Source organism: Astyanax mexicanus, chromosome 8 (genome assembly GCF_023375975.1).
Source record: "Astyanax mexicanus isolate ESR-SI-001 chromosome 8, AstMex3_surface, whole genome shotgun sequence".
Taxonomy (NCBI): Eukaryota; Metazoa; Chordata; class Actinopteri; order Characiformes; family Acestrorhamphidae; genus Astyanax; species Astyanax mexicanus.
Genome location: NC_064415.1, coordinates 31350817 through 31373860, shown reverse-complemented (window position 1 = coordinate 31373860; position 23044 = coordinate 31350817). Strand labels below are relative to the sequence as shown.

Genomic DNA, 23044 nt, shown 5'->3' with positions numbered 1-23044 from the left:
GACTAGTCTAAGGCAGTTCACACACAATGAAAAACCTACACAATTAGCAAAAAAAAATCTACTATAGTTCCTAATTTTTATATAGTATGGAAATATTTATGTGACCTGTTTTGGTTATAGAAACTAAAGAAACCCCAAAGGTTTCTGCTAAAAAGAGAAATTATAAATAGTTCACTTCAATTGAATTCAAAGTGAGTACTCAGGGCATTGTGGAAGAAATATTCAAGCCAGGGAGTCACTTCAGAGAGTTCTTTCTTCAGTTACTTCAATCATCATAAAAGAATGAACAGATGATTCATATTTTACTGATCTATATATTTTTTATTATTATTTGTGAAGAATGGCTTCTCCTGTTTGTGCAGTTTAAGGTTATTAGAAAATGGTAAGAAAAAAAAACATTTTTGTTTTGTTGAAAAATGTAGAAAAATATATAATAAAATACAGATAAAAAATATTTACACACAGATACATATATGTCTTTATATACAGAACAGTGCATTTGGTATTTGCTTCTTTTCGCAGTTTACGGTCATCCACTTTTATTGTAAACCATATATCCGCCTTCTTCTTCTTTTTCTTCCTCTTTCCTCTCTGCCTGCTGCTTAGGAGGGACGCAGCTGACCGGGGAGGGCAGGTACAGGTTCCCCACAGCCCCCTCAGGTTCAGGGTCAGCAGTGCTGCTCTGGTTCGCACTGGCTGCCTCCAGGCCCTGATTGATGTAGTGGGCCTCCATACTGGCCTCCAGTGGGGGAAGCTCAGACAGAAGGGCTTTCAGTCTCTGAGCCAGTGCCGTGAAACAGGGCCGCTCTGAGGGCTCTCTGTGCCAGCAGCTTAGCATCGCCTCATATCTGAAAGAAAAAGAAGGAAAAAGACGAGATTTAGAGAGGGAGAAAGAAGCTTTTTGCTACTGTTGTAATAAAACTTTTTATGGCAGAAAAGAAAAATATGTTTCATTTCAGTTTAATTTTAAACTTCCCAAGTGTCTTTATGGCACACACAGCATCACTGCCTCTTCATTCACTGTTTAATTATTTCTCAATTTTCGTCTCTTGGAACAAATGTTAATGTACTAGGCGTTCTCCAGTTCAGTAATGGTTTTCTGGCCTTATTTTTTAGCTTGCTATTGCCTCTGCATAACATACAATAAAAGGAACTATCTGAGTCTGCTGTATTGAAATAACCCTTGCTTATAAGGGTTATATAAATAGCCTTGTGATGTACAGGGCTGTGTATTGGCAAGAACCTGGTGATATGATGCATATGATAGGCTTACAGGGCTTACAATTCAATATATTACAATATATTGCGAAACTATAAGCAAGGCAATGTAATGAAATAGTTTAAATTGTTGGAAAACTGTCATAGTATAAAAACACACTAAAAACACATCATATTTACAGAAACTAAATAAACCTGAGTTTTTATATGCAATCAGAACAATTGGATCTGAACACACACGTACAACACTGCTGTCTAGTGGTCAGGGTTTAACCACAACACTAAATAAACCACTGTCTGGGCATCAATCTTTGAATGTAAACTAATAATTAAATTTATACTGTTTTCACATTACAAGCCTCATTAATCCATTCAGATTCTTTTGCTTAGGTCTGACCAATAACATTCAGTCACAGGCCCACAAATCAGATACATATCAAATCTAGGGCAATACATGAAAGTGACTCAAAGCTGATTATAAAAAGTATGATTTGACATGTCTACAAAGCCTTAAAAAAACAGATCTGTGTAAACTTAAGGTAAAAAAAATCTAATTTTCTAAGAGTTACTTCAGGTAATGTGAAAACATCATAAATGTATATATTAAGTATTTTCTGTTGCGAGATGTGAGTACATTCAAAAGACTCTTGGAAATGGGAGAAAACTGGTACAGAAAGATGTCTGGCTGACCCACATGGCAACACCTTTTTAGCGGTAATGTACATGTGTAAAGCTGTCTACGAAGGAGCACTCGAACCCCAATTTGGTTTTAGCGATGGCTATATAAAACATAGACATCTTAGTTACTTTTACTTCCATTATATAACTATAGATTTGAAGCCAAAATTACCACTATGTTGTCATATGTGCTAAATTTAAGTCTACACAGTACAGACAAGAGGAAGAGGCAGACTCTCCACTCATTTAGTAGACCCACCCCCTCTATCAGACTGAATAATACAAAAAAACATGTAGAGAGCACTCACAATTTATCATCACACTCGCCCTGTTTGAGTCGGTGACCAGCCTCCAGCATGTCTAGGAGTTCATGATTGGGAATACCGGGGTAAGGAGTCCTTCCCCTGGACACAATCTCCCACATGGTCACTCCAAATGACCACTGCAGAAAGAAAGATTTTTTTTTTTAGTTTTAAGTTTAAACACAATGGAGCAGTTTCCCTAGACAGGGATTAAGCCTAGTCTTGGACTATACAGCATTTTGAGTGGAGATTATCTACTGAAAATAAAACACAGTCTACAAATACGCTTAATCCCTGTAAGTGAACCTGTCTCTATTTGTTTTACAGTAAGCTGTATCTAGCTGATGTATGTAGCTGATATAGATGAACTGACCACATCACTTTTGCTGGTGTAGATGGACTCAGAAAGACTCTCTAAGGCCATCCACTTTATTGGCATTCTGATGACGACCCTCTGTCTGTAGTAATCACTGCTGAAAATCTGCTTGGACAGGCCAAAGTCAGCAACACGTACGCGCAGATCATCTCCCAACCTGTATGTGTGGGTGGAGGTGGTGGTGAGTCAGTGAGGGAGAAAGAAAGAGAGAAAGTAGCAATTATCAGAAAAAAGCAAACTGCCCCAGTTTAATGGAAAGCACTAAAATGTACTATTTTGGTGCAGCACTGTGCTACAGACCCCCCACCATGGACTCACATGCAGTTGCGTGCTGCTAGATCTCTGTGCAGGAAGCCCTTGGAGCTGAGATATTCCATGCCTGTGGCAATGTCGACCATGAAGCGCAGGAGGCTTTGATGAGGCACAAACTGTTAAAAAAAGGGGGGGAAAAAAAACGCAATCAGTTTCTGAAGCGGAAGACAGTGCAACAGATTACAGTGTATCTTGTGCAATAAAGCAGTGGTGTGTGTATTAGGGATATAGATGTGTTGGGCAACCTGGAAACACTTGGCCAGGTTTATGTGTGTCTAGGCTGCAGCACAGGAGCTTATAGTGCACAATCACCCCCCCCCCCCCTCCATTAATGACTATAATGTTATATTAAAATGTTAATGTTAATATTTGGGATATACTAGGTTACTTGTTTCAGCTGGATCTAATTATTGAAAATTACATACATTTTAGTACAATACAGAAAATATATTAACTAAGCTTAGTTGGGACATTTCAAGAGCTCGAGTTCTGTTGAGTCTCTGTCACAGATCATCTATATACTAGAATACATATGTCTGTCATGCCTTGCTGGAGTTTGTAGGTTTGATTGATCACATATAAACCAATTGGGTGTTGGAATGGTATATGTTTATATTTCTCTTCCAACCACAATCAGATTCACAATATCTGGAAGGAGAGATTTATCTGGAAGGAGAGATTTATCTGGAACGTTATTTTTAAAATGTAAGAAGTTGAATGTTCCAATATATTTGTGTGAAAATGTAGAAGTAAAAGTCAGCTAAAATGAATCACTTCAGTAAAGTATGGATAACCATTAATAATTTCTAATTAAATAAGGCACCTGTAATGAAGTATTTGTACTTGTTTACTTGACATCTCTGAAATTAACAATTTAGATAAATTGCACTGTAGAGTCATGTAACACTACTAAACAAAAATGGCAATGAATTGCAAATGTGTATGCATTTGCACATGTATGTATGTGTGTATGTGTGTGTGAGTGAGTGTGTGTGCTGGTGGTTATATGTGAGACTAAATGGTGATCACCATGGGAATGTCTCCATAGCGGGTTGCTATAAGAAACCGCCGCAGGTCCCCGTGTTTCAGGAATGGCAGAATGACCAGAGGAACAGGAATAGAGGAATCCTCCTCTCTCTCCAGAGTGACACCTGGTGGATACAAGTTGCACATGAATTCACACTTTCACTATTAAATAGATACTGTTGTTGTAAGTATAATAGCAAATCGAAATCAAATTTGCTGCCTTAAAATGCTACATTTATTTAAAATAAAATAGTGCACAATGAAAAATGTGGCAAAAAAGTGTTTTCTATATAAAACCGGACTATCAACACAAAAGTAACGTTTTATTAATTTAATGTGTGGCATATTCCACTGAATCTGTGCCATTTGAGTCCCCAGGGAATTACATGTACAAATGTACACAAAAAATAACTGTAAAATAAATGTTATTATTAAGCGTAAAGTCTTGTACATTGACCTAATAGCACAAGTAAGATATGTTATTAGAAAAAAAAAAACAATAAAAAATACTTAATTATCCCCACAAGTTAAAATACACATTTTAGTTGTGTCCCTTAGTTTCCACTTTTCACTACCGTAACACATTACCCCATTTGAAAAATCTGGAACATTCTACAAGTCACATCTGCAACAGGACATTACATCAGTTGGTTCTTAGTTAAATATAGTTATGTGTTATTAGATGCAGAGTAAATCAAGCTTCATTTGGAAAAGTAACAACAAGCAAATTGCACCCATTCGGTGAAATGGCCCTTAAACATCTCCTTTGCTACCAACAAATTCAAATATAGTGCTAACTGAAAGCTAACAAACCTGCACCTAATGCACTTTGTTTTCACTTAGCAATAAAAACTAAATAGTAAAATTTTTCTCCTCTATGACATTTTAAGTCAGTAACCACATAATTCACAACTGTACAAAGTGTGTCACAGCCACAAGCACAAGCTAAGACCTCAATCAGTATTACATACGTTAAAAAAGGCATCATATATGTTTAAATTGTGTATGTGTTTGAATTTTACATGTGGAATTAAATGTTTTGTGAATATTCTAATTTACCTAGAAGTTTCACCACGTTTTCATGGTCAAAGTGCTGCATGATCTCAGCTTCCTTCAGGAACGACTGCAGATCATCGTGGCTGTAAATTCCAACTGTAATGAAATGAGTGTGAATTAGACACAGGAAGAAACATTCGCCTTAAAGAACTGTGTTTATGGACAAAGCCTTTGCTCTGAATTGATATGTTTCATGAAGCACAACTAATTAACTAACTTATCCTTATTAATCCATATTTGGTTTGCTAGGCATGAGGCATCCATTGGTACATTGGTCCATTGGAACTATTTTCTAATTTTTGTGTACAAAATAACACATTTTGTTACACATTCTAATGACAGTTTCAAACCTAACACAGCTAATCAAAAGATTTGAATGCTAGACTCCTATATATATATATATATATATATATGTAATTATATTAGTTTTCCGTTATTTTTGGTGGTCTCTAGTATATGCATGGCTTCTCTGTTCTCCGGTGCTCCTGTTTCTGGTTGTTTTAGTTCGGTTGAGGAGTGGGTGTGGAAGAATGACAGGATATCAGCTCTTACTCATGAATATTCTAATCCTAATTTAAGTACTTCTTATTTCACTCGTTTTTCTGTCTATATTCTTTTATTGGTTAATGCAAGTAAAGACATGTAGAGAAGTGCAGCATGCATATACAACTCTAGTACTAAATGTATTCTAGGGAAATGACACCTTTAAGCTTTCTATTTTTTTTTTTTTTTTTCATTTCTAACACCACTTAAGCACATAATTCAAACATGCATTTCTGGACAAGCTGGGAGGTACAGAATCATCACTGAAAATGAACGAAGCATGTGGACTGAGGTGGTGGAGTAATATTATAGGATTCTTTTTTCACAAATAGTAATAACTACAGTAAATAATAATAGTAATGTTAGCAATAATAGTAAAAACTAGTAATAGCAAAGATAAAGACCTTGTTATCCTTATTACAGTTCAATGGAGCATTACAATGATTTTAAAACTGTTATTTTAGGATAAAATGCTACATGATTTTGCTTTCATAAACTGATTGTGTCACACTGACCCAATTAACTTTTGGTATTTTTGTGCTTATAACTATTTTTTCTCTTTTTCTTTATTTACCTCTCATGGTCTTCACTGCCACTTTAATATTCTCTCCCTCTTGACGAGAAAATACACCCTCATAGACCGCCCCGAATTCCCCTAAAAAAAAGAGAAAACACCAGTTATTCCAGTTCAAACACAGTCAAGGCATTCTGAGCATTATGTAACTGGTCACACTGGACACGTATTGCACTGGTCTATTGGGAAATTACTTGGAGGAAATGTTAACTGATAATGATGAATGAAGTAAATGACAGTTATTATACTGATTAACATTGTCTGGTCTGCACATCTGATTTGGATTAAACATTCTGAAGACTTTTGCACACCTTTGCCCAGCTCCTTGCCCAGCGTCAGTCTGCTACGATCCACCAGCACATCTCTGATCCCACACAGCAGCCGCTCACTTGCACCGTCTAACACCTGAAATGCACCTGGAGAAATAAAGAAAGAGAGGGATAAGAGAGAGAGCATTGCTATTAAATGTTTTACACAAAAAAACCTTGAAAAAAAACCTCAGAAAACATGTTTTACAGTTTACCAAAAAATTGTGCCCTATCTTACATCCTATTCAAGGTGTGTTGCAATGCTCATTGCAATCTTACACACTCCTTTTTTTTACACCTTTGGGAATATAGCTACAGCGATGGGTGTCATGGTCTGAAAGTGAGGTGTGTCCAGGTACATTTCTGACGTATTGCTATCTTGGCAGCAGAAAACACAGGTGCACCACTGACTGAAAACATCCTGGACCAGAGTCATTAGTTAGACGTTCATTACTATCTTGGCAATACCCAACACTCATACACCCCTGCATGTTACACACACAAGGACATGCAGCAGTGCACAGACCCAACGTTTACATCAATAAAACACAATACAGAATAACATAACATTGCTGTTCACACATTTTCACAGTGTGAACCCACAGGTCAGTTTTTTCTGCTGAGAAGCTCAGAAAGGCTGCGCCGTTAAAATACCAATCTTCCAAAGTCAGATTCAGATTCAGACTCTTAAAGGGATTGGCAAGTTAAATGCCTTTTTATTTATTTCATGTTAAGCCCAAAACACACCCATGATTAATTGGAAGAAATTAGTACATGCCTTTTCTGACTATTTTTTTTTTGGGTTGACCCATCCTTAAACAAGCTGTGCAGTGCACAGTTGATGGCTCACCTATAGAAGGCTAAAATAGGGGCCATTCTATTATCAGTAGTGTTGTTGAATGTATCCTTATTGTAAAGTGATAATGAGATTGTAATTAGAGAGATCTCTTACTGTTGGTTTCTTGTGGAGTTGCAGTCTCTGGGTCCTCAGTGCGACGGTATGATACAACAGGAGTTTGCAGTGGCACGAGCTCTGCATCATGATCTCCTCTAAACACAACAGAGTACAACTCGTATTACACACAGGATCATTCTGCACAGCTTCCAGTTCAGTTACAGTCATTCTCCTTTAAAAGATAAATTAAAGGTTTTCATTAAAGAGTGGTAACTTGAGCTCAATGAATGGACACAGATTACTTAGACATATTTGTATGTGCTTTATTACTTAGTTTATGTAAGATAAAATCAACTGACAGACTTACATGTTATGTGCTAATTTATTTTTAACCCCTTCTGTTATGTTACGGGTAAAATTGATCCGTATTAAAGCTTGAGGATCTAGGAAAAATAGTTAAAAGTATTTTTTCAGTATGAAACTTCTTCTTTTTGCCTTAATTAGTGTGATCAACATATTATATGAAATTGGTTCATCTCATATTTACGACCACCCCCTGCAAAAACTACAAAAACTACAACAAAAACAAAATTGCAATGTTATGTTTCAATGTTGTGTTTTATATGTTGGTCTTTCATAAGTAAAGTAAAGTAGAGAAACATTATAAAAGCTTGAACATGTATTTTATTCATAAAAAAAAATAGTTAATTATCCCAATTGAACCATTACCTGTAAGGAATGGTAAGGAAAGTAAGGAACAGCAGTGCAGTAAAAAAAACTATATAGAATAATTAGCAATGGAGTTAGTAATTAAATATTCACACTGCTTATTAGGATTTTTGTTTTTGTTTTAAAGATCTTTGGATAATTAAACATGCAAAGGGTCAAAATGACCTGGGAACATTATTGCTGTTACTGACAAATGAACATAACAGGAGGGTTAAAAAGTAAGGGCTAACGGTTCCCCAAATTGTGTGTAAAGTTAAACATTCAAAATTATCTTGACTTTTAGCAACCACTAAAATTCTAAACTTAAGTGAACATGGGAAGATAATTAGGAATACAAATACATGAGGAGTCCAGGAAACAGGCCAGAACAGAGAGGATAAGATCTACAACCTTTTGCGCTGTTCTTTTACTTATCCAAATTAAGGTCTTATACAGAGTGCAAGTCCAGACTATTTGAACTGTATCCAAAAGTGAAAGACAAATGTGATAAAGGCTCTCCTTTTTCTGTCCTGATCTGAAAGCTTTCTGAAAGGGTTATTTCACTATTATGTCCACTGTTCTTGGGGTACATCTCCAACTTCACCCTCTCATTGCTATATTTGGCATTCATGACCCCTCACTTGTACTTAACTCTACAGAAGAGGACATTATAACTTTCACTTCCTTACTAACAAAACGCTCCTTACTGTTACAGATTGAGAGAATGCACAAACACTTTTTTCACGAATGGCAACCCTTTATTTCCTATTTCACTGATTTAGAGGTACTACCCTTGTGCTTGTTTTTATATACAGTATATACTTTTTATATTACATACATATCGAGTATTTGGGTTTGGTGGGGTGTGTTGCTCATTGTTTTCTACACAATAATCCGTAATTATTTTGTCCTACTTTTTTAATAGTGTTTTTTTCACACTTTTGTGTGTGTATGTGGTATATGCTCATATATACATATACTGTATGTTTATACCGGGCCAAACATGTTTTCTGTTTGAGATGTTTTAGCCCAATCCCCAAAGCCCAGTTTTTTATTACTGTGCCCAAGCATGGTACAGTAAACCACTACAAGAACCTCACGACAGTGATTTTTCTTCTCTGCCCCACAAAACTCTCAGGAAATTGCTGTGTTGTATAACTGCTAAGTTTGTAAGTTATGTGAGAGTACTATGTATAATCACACAAACAAAAAAACACCAAAAAGCATTAAAAAAAGGGGCAATTATCTTTAACCCAAAAAGCCGCATTGTGATGATGATGTTGTTCTTGGGTCTGAAACATTAAGCATATTGTGAGCACCAGCTTGGTACACCTGTAAACCTAAACGTAATCTATTCTCATAGAAAAACAATCTACAATCATGTTTTTACCATTTGACTTAGTAACAGCACTGATAAACGTACCTGAGTTTGCTGTAACCACGGCGCAAAAAGCAGTAGGCAGCTGGTATGAGTGCCAGCAGCAGCAGTACTCCACTCACAACACCTGCAATCATAGGAGCCATGTTCCACTTCTCCTCCTTCACCTGGAAATGGGCCGTTGCTACAGGAGCAGGAGGGATTTGTACCGGGGTCTTCACTGTGATACAAAATAAATTAAAAACATATTATCTGGTGGTGTTTACAAACTGTATTGCGGTTTAATAGCTAAACAGTCTTTCCATTATAATAATCCTATATCCGGACATTTTTGTCGCTAATTGCTATTAAGTCCATGTGGAAATGCTTTAAAAAGTAGTAGAAAGTCTTCTTCCAGCTGGATAAACTTTTTTTACTATCCCTAATTTTGGAGGAAACAATGAAAAAGCAGTTGACTCAATTCTTATTTCTAAATTTTGTATTTTGGCTTACAAACTTAAAGCAGCAGTCCTTAAGATTTTCTCTTTTAAACTGAAAAGTAGTAGTGTTTCTAAGCTGCAATGCTGCTAATGGTGCTAATACAAGAGCTACTGCGAACATGGAGAAATCAGAACAGTAAGCCCAGTCTTCATCTGCTCATTCATGCTTTTTTAAACCAAGGAAATGCTGAATTAGAACTGAAGACAGCTGGTGAGACAGATGCACAACAGATTCCTCACTTGAAGGAAAACTCTGGTGTAAAATTGACTTTTGTTGTAGTAAAACATGATACAAAGTACTTACCTTTGATTAATAGCACACCTCCTTCTCCCACAACGTTCCAAGATCCAGAAATTTGAACAGTTTGTCCAAACACCCTTCAGACTGGGACACATATGCTTCATTTCACTAGGTGACATGGGGCCCCGATAAATCGCTTTTTCCACCATTATCCAGCTCAAAGTAGCTCCACACCTCCTTGCTAGAATCCTGAGAACCCTGACATGGCGGCACTCTGAGGTTTTTAATAAGCTTCTTGTGCACTTTTTAAGTTATTAGTGCCTCGTTTTAAAGGGCTACTTTGATCTGAATAACGGTGGAAAAAGCGATTCATCAGGGTAAATTATGCCCCATGTCACCCAGTCTGAAGGTTGTTTGGACAAACTGTTAAAATTTCTGGATTTCGGAATGCTGTGGGAAAATGAAGGTGTGCTCTTCATCAAATGTAAGTACTTTTTATCATGTTTACTACACACCAGAGTTCTCCTTTAAGTCCCCAGTTCATCCAATATGGAAAGAGACTGCACCACATTGCACGTTTTAAAAGTACTGTTTAACATGCTCGGTGCCATTACACATTCTCACTGAAAACTTACAAACTGTCACTTTAACTAAGAATATGTTTCCACCCTACAGTAAAGATACAGTAAAGAACACTCACACACAGTAATGGACTGTACAGATCCTGAACTGTCCAGTTGAGCAGAAATACGGTTGGTTGCTCTGACGGAGAACTGGTAGTTCACATTCACGTGCAGTCCAGTAATGTTGGCCACTGTCTCAGTCAGTCCTGTGGGCTGTGGGAGAATAAAGGTAGAATTCCCACACGGCTGCCATGGATCACGAGTCTGTCCTGTGTTCTGCCTGCACTCCACATCATACAGCACCTCCACTCTTCCACCAAGATCTGCAGGAGCCGCCCAGCTCAGAATCAGCGCTGTGTCACTCAGCTGATGGATGGTAAGATTTAGTGGTGCAGTTGGTGGTCCTGAGGAGAAATAACAGCGTTGGTTGGACATCTGTTCTGTTAGTGTAAATTAGCAGTGATTTGCCCACTGCAGTGTTTTTTTAACTAAAGTTAAAAAAAAATGCTAGAATTTAATGTAAAATTGGGAAGGAAATTTTTATGCCAAATTTTGTGCATTTGACATAAAAATATAAAATCTGCAATAAAAATTTCAGATGATATACATATAGAAGCAAAACATTAAGCAGACGCAAATCAGAGATTCCAAAAGCAAAAAAACTTTTTATTTGCAAAATTTACAACAATCCACAAAAACACAATAATTAAATAATACTAATAATTAAACCAGAAATTTGTTCTTGAATTACCTTACTTGGTTTTAGCTAGAAAGAAGGTTCATCCAGTGCACAGCAAAAACATGTAACGCTATCCTGGAATGCACATTAACAAAGTAGTCCTGAAAAGTTTCTGAATCAGTTCTCTCTAATTAGAGAAATCTCTAATTTCTCTGATTTTTCTTATTTCTGGCTGAAATAACAAAAAAAGATGTAGAGCTTTCAGACCTTAAATAATGCAAAAAAAATACTTTATATTCATAAAGTTTTTAAGAGTTCGGAAATCAATATTTTGTGGAATAACCCTGGTTTTTAATCACAGTTTTCATGCATCTTGGTATGTTCCTCCACCAGTCTTACACACAGCTTTTTGATAACTTTATGCCACTCCTGATGCAAGAATTCAAGCAGTTCAGCTTGGTCCTCTTGATTATATTCCAGACATTTTCAATTTGGTAAAATCAGAGAAACTCATTTTTTCCCCCAGAGCTGTATATGCATATGTATTTATCTGAATTGGGTTTTTTGGTCTAATCAAGCATTTCCCAACCCTCAACCAGCTTTCATTACATGTATCAGGTTAAACTCTGCTGGGTGGTTAATCTTCAGGATCAGGAATGAGCACCCCACTTTATGTAGCCTTATTAGTGGTGTAATACATTCTTTAAAAAAAGCTTAATTCATTTAATTATGGTACATACTCACTTGTACAGCCTACGTGTGGTGGGTCACTTTGTAGACGGCCGTGTCCCTCTTCACAATCACACTCCGATGCACCTTCAGAGAGTGTTCTGCTATTGGCCGGGCAAGGTCTGCATTCTCCGCTATCATTGGCAGGCTTGTAACTGCCCACCTTACAAGCTGTGTCAAAAAAGAATGCAGAAAAATGATCATAAAAAAATAGAAATTACTTTTATTGTCAGTGTAAATACAGGGTAATAGAGCTCCTATTTTCTGCATTGAATCACACACCACACAACACATCATGTACTGTATTTTCTACACACTAACGCAGGCACCTCCTCTTAGCGAGATCAATGACACTTATTTTTGCATGAATAAGTTTAAATGCCAAATATATAATTCTGGTTCCTAGTCTGGTAACAAGCACTCAAAGAGTAAATTTTAATGACGGTTTGCAGTACTTTGTCACTAGTACTGTCACGCATTCATGTGGAAAGAACAATATAAGAACTCAGAAAATCCTGTTGTTCTTGCCTGCAGGAAAGGTGGGTCAGATTCAGTCATGATGCTTCTGATTTGCAGAGAAACGCATTTCCATTCAGACTAGCATTATGTATGTGGCAGCAGAAAGCACTGAACACCAGATTACTTAATAATGGTCTAACATTCTAGCCACCATTAAAGATGCAATTAAAGTAACTTTACAAAAATGTAATAATGTCTTAAGCTCTATCCGGACGGAATTAGTTTCTCAGGGGGACGTCTGTGAAAAATATTTCACACTTCTACTGCAGTTGAAAAAACAGGAGGACCAGTGGGTTTTTTGGCTTTCTCGGTCACATGACATCGCATTGTCACATGATATCAGGTTTAGCACATAGAGCACGATAGCGGCGTCTAAACACTCTAAAACTCGGTTTGGGGCAAATCCAAATTTCAGCAACAATTTAAAAATAACGTTACAGTTTCGTAAACACAAAGTTTGTGTTTAAAATGTTATTGTAGACACTTAGACACTGAGATTTTGCTAGTAAAAAAAATAAATTATAGCAAGAGTGAGATTCTCATGTAAATCAATGGTAAAATATGATGATTCAGAATGATGTGATGGATATGTGTACCTGAAAATATGTCAAGGCAGATTGGCTTTATAGATGTGTATATCTAATATTATTACTAGTCAATTTTTCAGAATTGATCAACTAGTAAAATCTGTATTACAGATCTATAATTTAAGTTTTGTCTCTAAAATCTGATGAATGACTTATATCTCTGGAGTCACTTTAGACTAAATAGTTTACCATATGTCACGAGATCATGACTCATTATGTCTGACAGCCATCATTCTAAGTTCAGCAATTACAGTAAGAGTCTGTGGTTCGTTTTACAGAAACTTTAAAGAGGAGGACCCTCAGGAAAGATGACTAAAGCCACACTTTTGCAACTTTAGTCTTTCTTTACACGCATGGAGACAGGTTTCTTGGAAAATGTTTCTTTTGTAGTTGCCCTTTTTTCAACATCTCAACTACATTCTACATATAGATGTGATGTAATGTGTATGTTTCCTCTACAGATCGTGCTAATATACAGTAATGAACAGTGACTAATCCATTACGTACTAATACACAATCTCTATTACGAAATATCATTTAACCCTTTCAGACCCTGTTTCCATTACAATGGACAGCATGTGTTTTTTATGTTTTGATGCAAATAATGCTAATTAAAGGCTATTGTCCATCATAATAGAACATTAAACAAGTCAATTAAAAATTTACAGTAGCTTAGCCACACCCACTGCATCAGAAAAAAACAGCAAATCAGACAGTAGGGCATGGCATCACTAGAGCCAACAAAGCAGAGTAAGACCTAATTTGTTACTAATTGTATATGATTTTGTTAATGTTACTGTTTATGGATGATTTGTGAAGTGAAATGGAAATGGTAAAAATGTTAAACTCAATGGTCATTAAAAAAGCAATAAGATATGTTACCTAATTTCATTTTTATTTCTCTTTAGACTATTAGAGTCTTCTTTTGTATAAATGGCAGACAGAAACAGCATTCTTCAATTTTTCACTGGAACATAATTCAGGTCTGAAAGGGTTAAGAAAATCTACATAAAGTAAATACGGAAATATATGTGTAGTCACACATCTTTTGGACCTGTTTTACTGTCTATAATTCTTATGGATTAGGTATTTTAATAAGGAACACCAATAAATTAGTTAATAAATTCTAAATTCAACAGCAGCCATAAGAAGCATACCTTAAAAACAGTGTAAATTTTATATTAATGATGGATGATTGAAAGATTATTACAGCTGTGTGAATCTCCAGCAGCTTCACAGAAATAAGATCGCAGGACAGGGAATCAGGCAAAAAGCAGTTAAGAGTTAGAGTCAGTTAGAGTGGACTTTCATGAATGTATGTTCCTCCTCCACTTGCAGTGTTACCAGAAAGTTGACTGGCTCTATGTTGAAAGGCATGACTTTATCAGTAAACAGACTCTGTACTAAGCATTAAGAAAACTCCCAGTCATATCATCAGTCGTATGATGTCATTAACCTTATACTGCAGATGCAATTTTATGCTCATTTTCATGCGATTTGCACTACTACGCTATAACATTGGATATCTTAAGTTTTACACATAGCACAATGACCATTCAGAGCTTAAACAGAAGTAGACACTTGGAACTAAACAATAGTTCACTTCCAGACTTTAATTTCCATTATTTAGGTTCCATTCGAGAACATCAAATGCAGAAGAAAATGTAAAAAAAAAAAAAAAGTGCTTGTTATATTTGGAGTTTACAATGTGTGTATGGATGTTGGTGATGAATAGTCAATCATTCTCTACATTTCCTGATTCAGTAGGGTCTTGACTAACAAATTACAAAATTTGAAAAAATTACATGAAAGCACTGAGAAGTTACACTGCATTATATTAGGTTTCCACCAGGCGTCTACAAAGGCTTCAAAACCTCTCCAGAGCCCCCCTTAATCTAATACAGAGATAAATCTGTCTCTATACAACAAGAGTTTAATATTTTTTTGTTTCTTTGTGATAACATAAATTAATGTAAGTCCATCTCAGAGTAATATTAATATTTATTTGATAAAATGACACATAAAAACACATGTTTGCGCGCTGTCTGTGCTATGGAGTTTGGAGCTTGAGTGTTTTTTTTTTTTGTGACAGCGCACTATGCCCACCCCCAGCCATTAGGAGACCAATCAGGGCAAATTACGTATCAGTGTTTTCGCCTGAGGGTGGACTATTGGTTGAAATAGGTGTCAATCACTTTTGTGACGCTGGAGAAAGGCTATGACCTGATTTGATTGGACACCCCTGAAAACCAACGTGATCCAACGTTCATTCCATTGTTGCAAAAGACGCTCACTCAAAAATAGTGGTTTGTGGACCAATAAAAACCACAGAATCTAGAAGAGGACACCCTTATCTTTGTATTCACGTACACCTTTAAGTAAAAACATTACATTGCGTGGTCGCTAGGAGCTTGAGAATATTACGTTGCGGTTGCGCTGAAACTAAACGCATGTTTGTGAGGAGGAGTGAGCAGGTGAATAAAGGACATTTTTGATATTTTATCTGCGGTTCAGTGCTGTATTGTGGATGCTGTGATAGTAAGTGAATTTTCTATAATATAATCTGATGTTATTTTACATACTAATCATATTTTATAAGGCTATTTTGTTGGGGAGGCATGTTCCACATGTAAACAATGTGAAAAAACAGGTTGGAGATTTCTGGCGACTGGTTTCATGTATATGGTAGTAAATTTGCATGCAGGTAGTTAAAGTAGTACTAATGAATATGATTTGGTTAGTTGGTCGGTGTGTTTAGAATATTTGACGCTTTTAAGCATTCTACTTTACATAGTCAGAACGGGCCCGCCGGCGGGCCCGCTAGAGGGCGCTTCTAGTTTCTTGTCTCATGTGCTATTTACCCTCCCCAGGACGGTGAGACCTTGTTAGTCTGGAGCCCTGTCACCAGAGTATCAGTTCTGATAAATATCCCCCCAGTTTTGCTAATATTTCAGCATGAAATTTGGTGCTATTATGAGACAAACAACAAACAGTATAGCTGATGATTTAGCTGAAAAAAGCAGATCTGCATTTTGCATTTTGGCTGATTATGGGAATCGCCAAATTGTACACACACACACACACACACACACAGTGTTTAATCTGACATAGCATTGCAGGCATGGTGGTCACTGTAAGAAACGTCCTAATTTTTTCCTCTCCTCTCATTTCTCACTTTGCAATTGTTTTTAAAGAGTAAATGTCTAAGTTTTTGGAAAATTTGAAAACATGCAAAAGGCATGTACTTATTCTCTTAATTAATCATGGATGTGTTTTGGGCATAACATAAGATAAACCAATCAGCGTGTCACTTGCCATTCGCTTCAAGAGCCAGATGTGCTTGGACTTTGGCACACTGCTATTTTAACAGTGCAGCTACCTGGACGTGTCCAACACTTCTTAGTAGAGTAAACTGAGGAAACATGCTCTCTGTTTATTGTTGATGTAAAAGTTTGCATGGCTACCAACAGGCACGCACTATGGGCATATCCATGTGTGTGAAAAAGGCATTTATGTCCATTGGGAATGCGCTTGTTAACAATATTGCAATAACCTGCCAAGATAGCAATGAAGTCTGACTTCTGTGTAATTTTTTTAGTCAGTGGTGTACCTGTGTTTTCAGCCAAGATTTTATTATATATTTTTCATAAGCACCTTTGCTATTTAAATGACACAGGCAGAGGGTGTGAACATAGACTTTTGACGGAGTGTAAGATAGCAAAGACCATCGAGATGAAACTTGTGCTCAGTTTAAAATAGGGTTCTATGGAAAGCTGGTTCTGACTTTGCTAACAATATTGTTTTGAGGAGCTCAGTGGATACTGTGTTTGTTTATTTGATTATATTTCTAAGCCAATAATCAAACCTGTATGCCTGCTATCTTTATTAAATAAAAAATAATAAATTATATAGTCAATGTAACTCCACTAAGTGCACTCTGGTTCCTCAGAGAAACCACTGCAGATATGACCTTCAGAAAAATCACGACCAAAATCTGGTTTAGTCCATTGATTTGTAATGTTATTATCTGGGAATCTGATATTTTGAAGAAAAAAAAAATCAGTTCAAGCCTGAAAAGATTAAAATTAGTTAAAAACCTTAAATAAATGAAACTGAATGTTTAATTTTCTAACCTGTACAAATGTTCCCTTCCGACTGATAACCAGCTCTGCAGACACACGACCCTTGCAGATCACTCCACGTTCCGTTCGAGTGACACTCTCTCATTGGTGCAGAACGCTCTTCAGCTCCGTCCACACATTGACCTCTGCTCATGCCTGATCCTGCTGACGCTTCCCCAAAGCTGGCATGGTTCTCCACCAAGCCTGGGCATTTCGTGTAGAAGAGCCGCACGGAGGAAATGAACATGCATGATCCGCGGTAGGTGAAACCCAGATAGAAGCCCTGTCTTGAGATAATTCCCAGGTTACGGTTCTCAGCATGATGCAAGTGTTCCTCCACATCTTTAAGGTTTAAAGTTCCTTTCAGAGCAAACGCACTTGGAGCTACTGCCTCATTCCTCTCTTGTCCTGAGTTAAGCTTCACCAAAGGTGCATCAGACTCCAGTACCTGGATGATAACAGGTGTTTGGTCATCTTGAGCAAACTGCAAGTCCAGCAGGAGCTCATGAGCATCATTCCTTGGTAGCCAGTTAGTCCATAGTGTTCTTGGTTGGTTTTTAGATTTAGGATCACAGCTTTGATAGACAGTATGTGCTGTATCCTGTCCCAGTTTCATCGTTATTTCTTGCCACTGCAAGAAATCAAACGTATAAATGATGTATACTATATTAAAGTCATTAAATTTTAGACTGTAGTCCTGTAATCTTTTTCTCTCCATACTTTATAATCATTCTTTTACACTCTTCCTCAATAGTCAATACTTCACAGAAACACCACAGAGCAGGTATTATTTGGGTGGTGCACCAGACACAGCAGTGCTGCTGGAGTTTTTAAACACCTTAGTGTCACTTCTACATGTGATTCACTAATACCAAAACAACAGTGTCTTGTTGGCAGTGTCCTGTCACCACTGATGAAAGTCTAGTGTATGACCAACAGAAACTGCAGCAACAGATTCAGAGCTTCAGATTTTACATCTACAAGGTAGGTCAAACACTACTAACACACCCCCAACATATCTGTGTCACTGCAGTGCTAGGAATGACCCTCCACCCAAATAATATCTTCTCTGTGGTGGTCTTTTGGGGTCCTGACTATTAAAGGACAGAATAAAAAGAGGAAAATAAAGTGTGCAGAGAAACAGAAGGACTTTTAAAGTAGAATTACAAGCTGTTTATGAAAATATGTCCTGATTTGTTGGTGAATGCATACAGTTGAATGACAATTTTTTCTATCTGAAACCATTTTTGCAAAAAACGTAACTTCATTTGAGTTTTGGATTCATGTAATCATTTGGAGAGATGTTTGAGTCCAAGGGGCTCCATTTTAGTGATCTATTGATGAGCCATTAGCTCCGCACTGCACAGCTAGATTTAGGGTGTGTCTATGTTATCGTAAGGGCACAAAAAGCCCACCTTGCACAGTTTGAAATGCACAAAAGGCATATATAAACTGTTTTAATTAATCATGAGTGTGTTTTCGGCATAATGTAAAATAAACCAATCAGAGTGACACTTGCCATTCCCTGTAAGATTCAGGTGTACTCTGACTTTGGCGCGTTGGTATCTTGACAGCACAGCTCTTTGCACATCCTAGCAAAGGAAAATGACCTGCATATTTATGCTGTGAAGGTGAGCCAGCAGGTCATTTATGGTAACAGCAATGTTGGATTTGTTTGCTGCAAAGCGCCGTGTCTGTGTGTAAAGAGCGTGGGTGTAGGCACACTGGGCACCTGTGCAGCTATGATAGGTATGGATGAGTGACTGTTGACTGTTGTCAGGCTTTAAATCGGTCAGTGGCACACCTGTCAGTGTAAATATATTTCTAATGGCCTAAAAATAGTCTATTGGCGGTGTGAAAGGTAGCAAAGAGCATGGTGACGCACCTTGCACAGGGTGTACAATAAGGCCCCTAGAGTTGTAACTGTATGCTTTAGTAGAATAACAAATGAATAAAATGTTGATCATTAGCAAGGATATATTAAATGCTGTTAATCTGTCAACTGTGATTCATAGGTTAAAATTAATCCTTGTTATGAAGTAAATTGGATTTGCACTTGTACTATGAAGAAATATGAAATATGCACTTGCAAAACTCAGTTTAACTCAGCCATGCATGTGGATTTACAGAACTGGTAATGGCTTTGCGTTTCATAATAGCTCTAGCCTTTTGTCTGTTGCATTTATGTATGGTTTATTTTGGCAGGAACTTGACTTTATTGAATTTTAATACAATTCTATATAATTGGTTTATAATCAGTGTTAAAAAAAACTCTGACAATTGCATAAGGGTTTCAGCACTGGGTGGTTGGACACCTAAAGAAGAACTTACAGCTTTTGATGGTGTGGAAGTCCAACTTAACTCTCTCTGTGAGGTAGAATCCAGTATCTCCTCTGGAAAAGTGATTAAAATATGTTAATATGATATGTTTAAACATTAAAAATTAAGATTTTCTCCTTTATGGAACATAAATACGTCCCATTCTGTAGAACTGCAGGTACTGAAATAAGTTGAACCTGGAGACTCTGTTATTGTTAAGCAAATTAAACTATTTTAAAAAATAAAGTTAGCAATAACAGAATTGAAATTAACACCATACATCTAAAAACAGAATTTTATGCATTGGCAGCATCCTCAACATTATCCTCAGCATTTTATACCGAATAATAAGATTAGTTTGACGTATACAAATAAAACAAATAAAAAAATTATGAAACTTGGAAGGCAGTGCTTTCCAAGTTTCATATTTTTTTATTTGGTCTGTTTGCAGAGTTTATGCAGTTCTATCTTAGAGATAACAGAGTTGAACAGGACATAAAATAGATTTTGTTTAAATTACTAAAATTGCATATTTTACAGAAAATATTCTATTACATTTCTGTTGGAAATGTGAAATGTGCCCGCAACTATTTAATGTTCCATGTAAATGTAAAATACTTTTAGAAACATTTGATAAGCATGAAACTTACTAAATGTATCTTTTATATACTGCAATTGTTCAAAAATGTGTTACACATAAAGCAATACATACCCATATCTTTTCGTATGAATTTATTGTATATAAATGATAAACTAAAAGCTCATTTAAACGTTATAAAAAGTTATAACTACCTTAATGCATAAAGCCAAATCTCTGAAATATAATCAAGAGGAAGATGGATGATCACAAGCCATTAAACCAATCTGAACTGCTTGAAATGTAGCACCAGGAGTGGCATAAATTTATCCAAAAGCAGTGTGTAAAACTGGTGGAGGAGAACTGTAAAACCAGGGTATTTCCTCCAAATATTGATTTCTGAACTCTTAAAACTTTATGAATATAAACTTGTTTTATTTGCATTATTTGAGGTCTGAAAGCTCTGCATCTTTTTTGTTATTCCTGCCATTTTTCATTGAGTACAATATTCATTGTTCTCAACCATTTACCAATAAATAGCAAAAAATCAGAAACTGTGGTCTCTCTTTATTTTTTTTCCAGAGCTGTTTGTAGTTTATATGTTTTATTTTATGGATTATAGATTTAAGAACAAACAAAGTTGATGAATGTTGATGAAATGGACAAACTTCTGTAAAAATATATTTAAAAGACAGAAATCACTAACTTTTACTAAGGACATGGACCAGAGATGTTTCCCCAGTGATCTATCCGTGATCTAAATTTGCAAAACATATTCAGTATGTGTTCCTGTATAGCTTTAATGTCTTTAATATTATAATTAGGATGTAAAAAAAAACATAAAAAGAAAGAAAACACACTGGATGAGAAGAAATGATACTGTGTACTATAACGTCATTGGGTTATTTGTTGGCCAATTAGCGATTCGGTTAATCAACATTAAAAACCTTACGTTAAATATAAATGTTAAACATCTGAGGTAAAGATGTTGTTAAATTGTTAAACCTATGTTTTAAAATATTGAAATGTTGAAGTAAAAATGTCTGAGATAAATGTCAGAATAAATACTGGAAAGCTGAGGTAAAGATAAAAGTAAATGTTGAAAACTTAAGATAAATGTAAAAGTAAACACTACAAAAAGCTGAGGTAAAAATAAAAGTAAATGTTAAAAACCTGAGGTAAAAGTCAAAGTAAATACTGAAAATCTGAGGTAAAAATAAAAGTAAATGTTAAAATTTTGAGGTGAATGTAAAAGTAAACACTAAAAAACTAACCTAACATGTACATTTTACTGACACATTTTATGTTTCATGGTTTGGGTGACTATAGCTTAATTTGTAAGATATAATTAAAAATTGACATATCTTACCTTTAATCGGAGTAATTTGCTCAGATGTGACCAAACATAACAGTGTAAATAAGAAAAACATCTTCAGTAAACTCATTTTCAGGTCCATGTCTCTCCCTCAGTCAGTGTCTGTGAGAGAGAGAGAGCAGAACTGAGGTTCCTCAGGCTGAGAGAGGACTGACCCCCTGAGGGTTACAGCCCACCTGTTAACAGCGTCCCTCTGACCACAACCACCTCCAGCAAATCCAGCGGCATGGTGTCTCTCAGCCTTTAACTAACCAGTCTGAGGAGATTTCAACACACTGATGTCGTGTGTTGGTGTTGAGAGGGAAGTTCTGCTCTCTCGCTCTCTTTCCCTCTCTCTTTCTCTCTCTCTCTCTTTCTCTCTCTCTCTCTCTCTCTCTCTCTTTCTCCGTCTGCTCCTCAACCAGATTTACCTGAGCTGTAACATTCCCACGACAGCGCAACTGCATCTACAACACAGCCTAGACTTTTTAAAAATGGACAAATGTTAAATTAAATGAGTAAACAGAGGTAAATAAAGCTGCCGAAACCAATACTTAACTAAAAGTTTTGTCCCCTCAATGAAACAATTAAATAAAAGTAGAAAATGTTCATAACATAGCAGGCTATCAGGTGCACTATGAACAGTGATGAAGGAAGTAGAGTCAATGAGCTATATCCTTAGTAAATGATTGACACCATCGTAGAACAAGCTAATGCAGAGTTCCTAAGGTGACATCAACTAAAAAAAAATAATAATGTGTGGCCACAACTTATTAAAGCATGGGTACGAGATAATTAAGTCATGGAGAGGACCTACACTATATGGCAAGAACTTAATTATCTTTTTCCTAAGCCTTAATAGATGATGGCCATGCATTAAGATCTTGTTCCCATGCTTTAATAAGTCGTGGCCACGCGTTTTTTACATGATGTCACTTATGGACTCTGTAAGCTATGATTGTGTTAATGAGATTTGAATATGAACATTAAAAACTGAGATAAAGGTTATAATTGTTAAATCTTGAATACCTAATATAATTCTTAACCGAATACTCAAATGCTTAAAATATAAATTGGGAAATCTGAGGTAAAGGTAAAAGTAAAGTTTGGAAACCTGAGGTAAATATAAAAGCAAATATTGAAAAGCTGAAGTAAAGATAATAGTCAATGTTAAAAAAAAAAAAAACAGAGAAAAGTGTAAAAGCAAACACTGAAAGGCTGAAGTAAGTATTTCTAGAAAATGAGTATTTCTAGAAAATGAGGTAAAAAAAAAAAGAGTAAATGTTGAAAACCTGAGGTGAATGTAAAAAGTAAACATTGAAAAGCTGAGGCAAAGATAAAAGTAAATGTTGAAACCCTGAGGTAAATATAAAAGTAAATGCTGAAAAGCTGAGGTAAAGATAAAAGCAAATATTAAAAAACCTGAGGTAAATGTAAAAACA

At 36.2% G+C, this 23044-nt stretch overlaps 1 protein-coding gene across 1 annotated transcript; it reads right to left on the bottom strand.

The window, feature by feature from the left end:
- Positions 1–291: 291 nt before the first annotated feature.
- si:ch73-40a2.1 (tyrosine-protein kinase receptor TYRO3) lies at positions 292–22022 on the bottom strand. The gene is made up of 15 exons (XM_022678276.2): positions 21618–22022; positions 19684–19745; positions 17365–17983; positions 12141–12296; positions 10795–11121; positions 9420–9594; positions 7346–7443; positions 6397–6501; positions 6086–6166; positions 4972–5064; positions 3916–4037; positions 2893–3002; positions 2572–2731; positions 2205–2338; positions 292–848 (listed from the first exon to the last, which is right to left on the bottom strand). The coding sequence occupies exons 1-15, from the start codon at positions 21703–21705 to the stop codon at positions 530–532; spliced, it is 2649 nt and encodes an 882-aa protein (XP_022533997.2). The 5' UTR covers positions 21706–22022; the 3' UTR covers positions 292–529.
- Positions 22023–23044: the final 1022 nt, after the last annotated feature.

Excerpts from the sequence above, each read along its gene's own strand:
- si:ch73-40a2.1 (XM_022678276.2), bottom strand. The coding sequence starts at position 21,705 with ATGGACCTGAAAATGAGTTTACTGAAGATGTTTTTCTTATTTACACTG. Across the intron at positions 11,122-12,140 it reads ACCACACGTAGGCTGTACAA|GACCACCAACTGCACCACTA; the intron begins GTGAGTATGTAC and ends ATTTCTCCTCAG. Across the intron at positions 849-2,204 it reads GGCGAGTGTGATGATAAATT|ATATGAGGCGATGCTAAGCT; the intron begins GTGAGTGCTCTC and ends TTTTTCTTTCAG.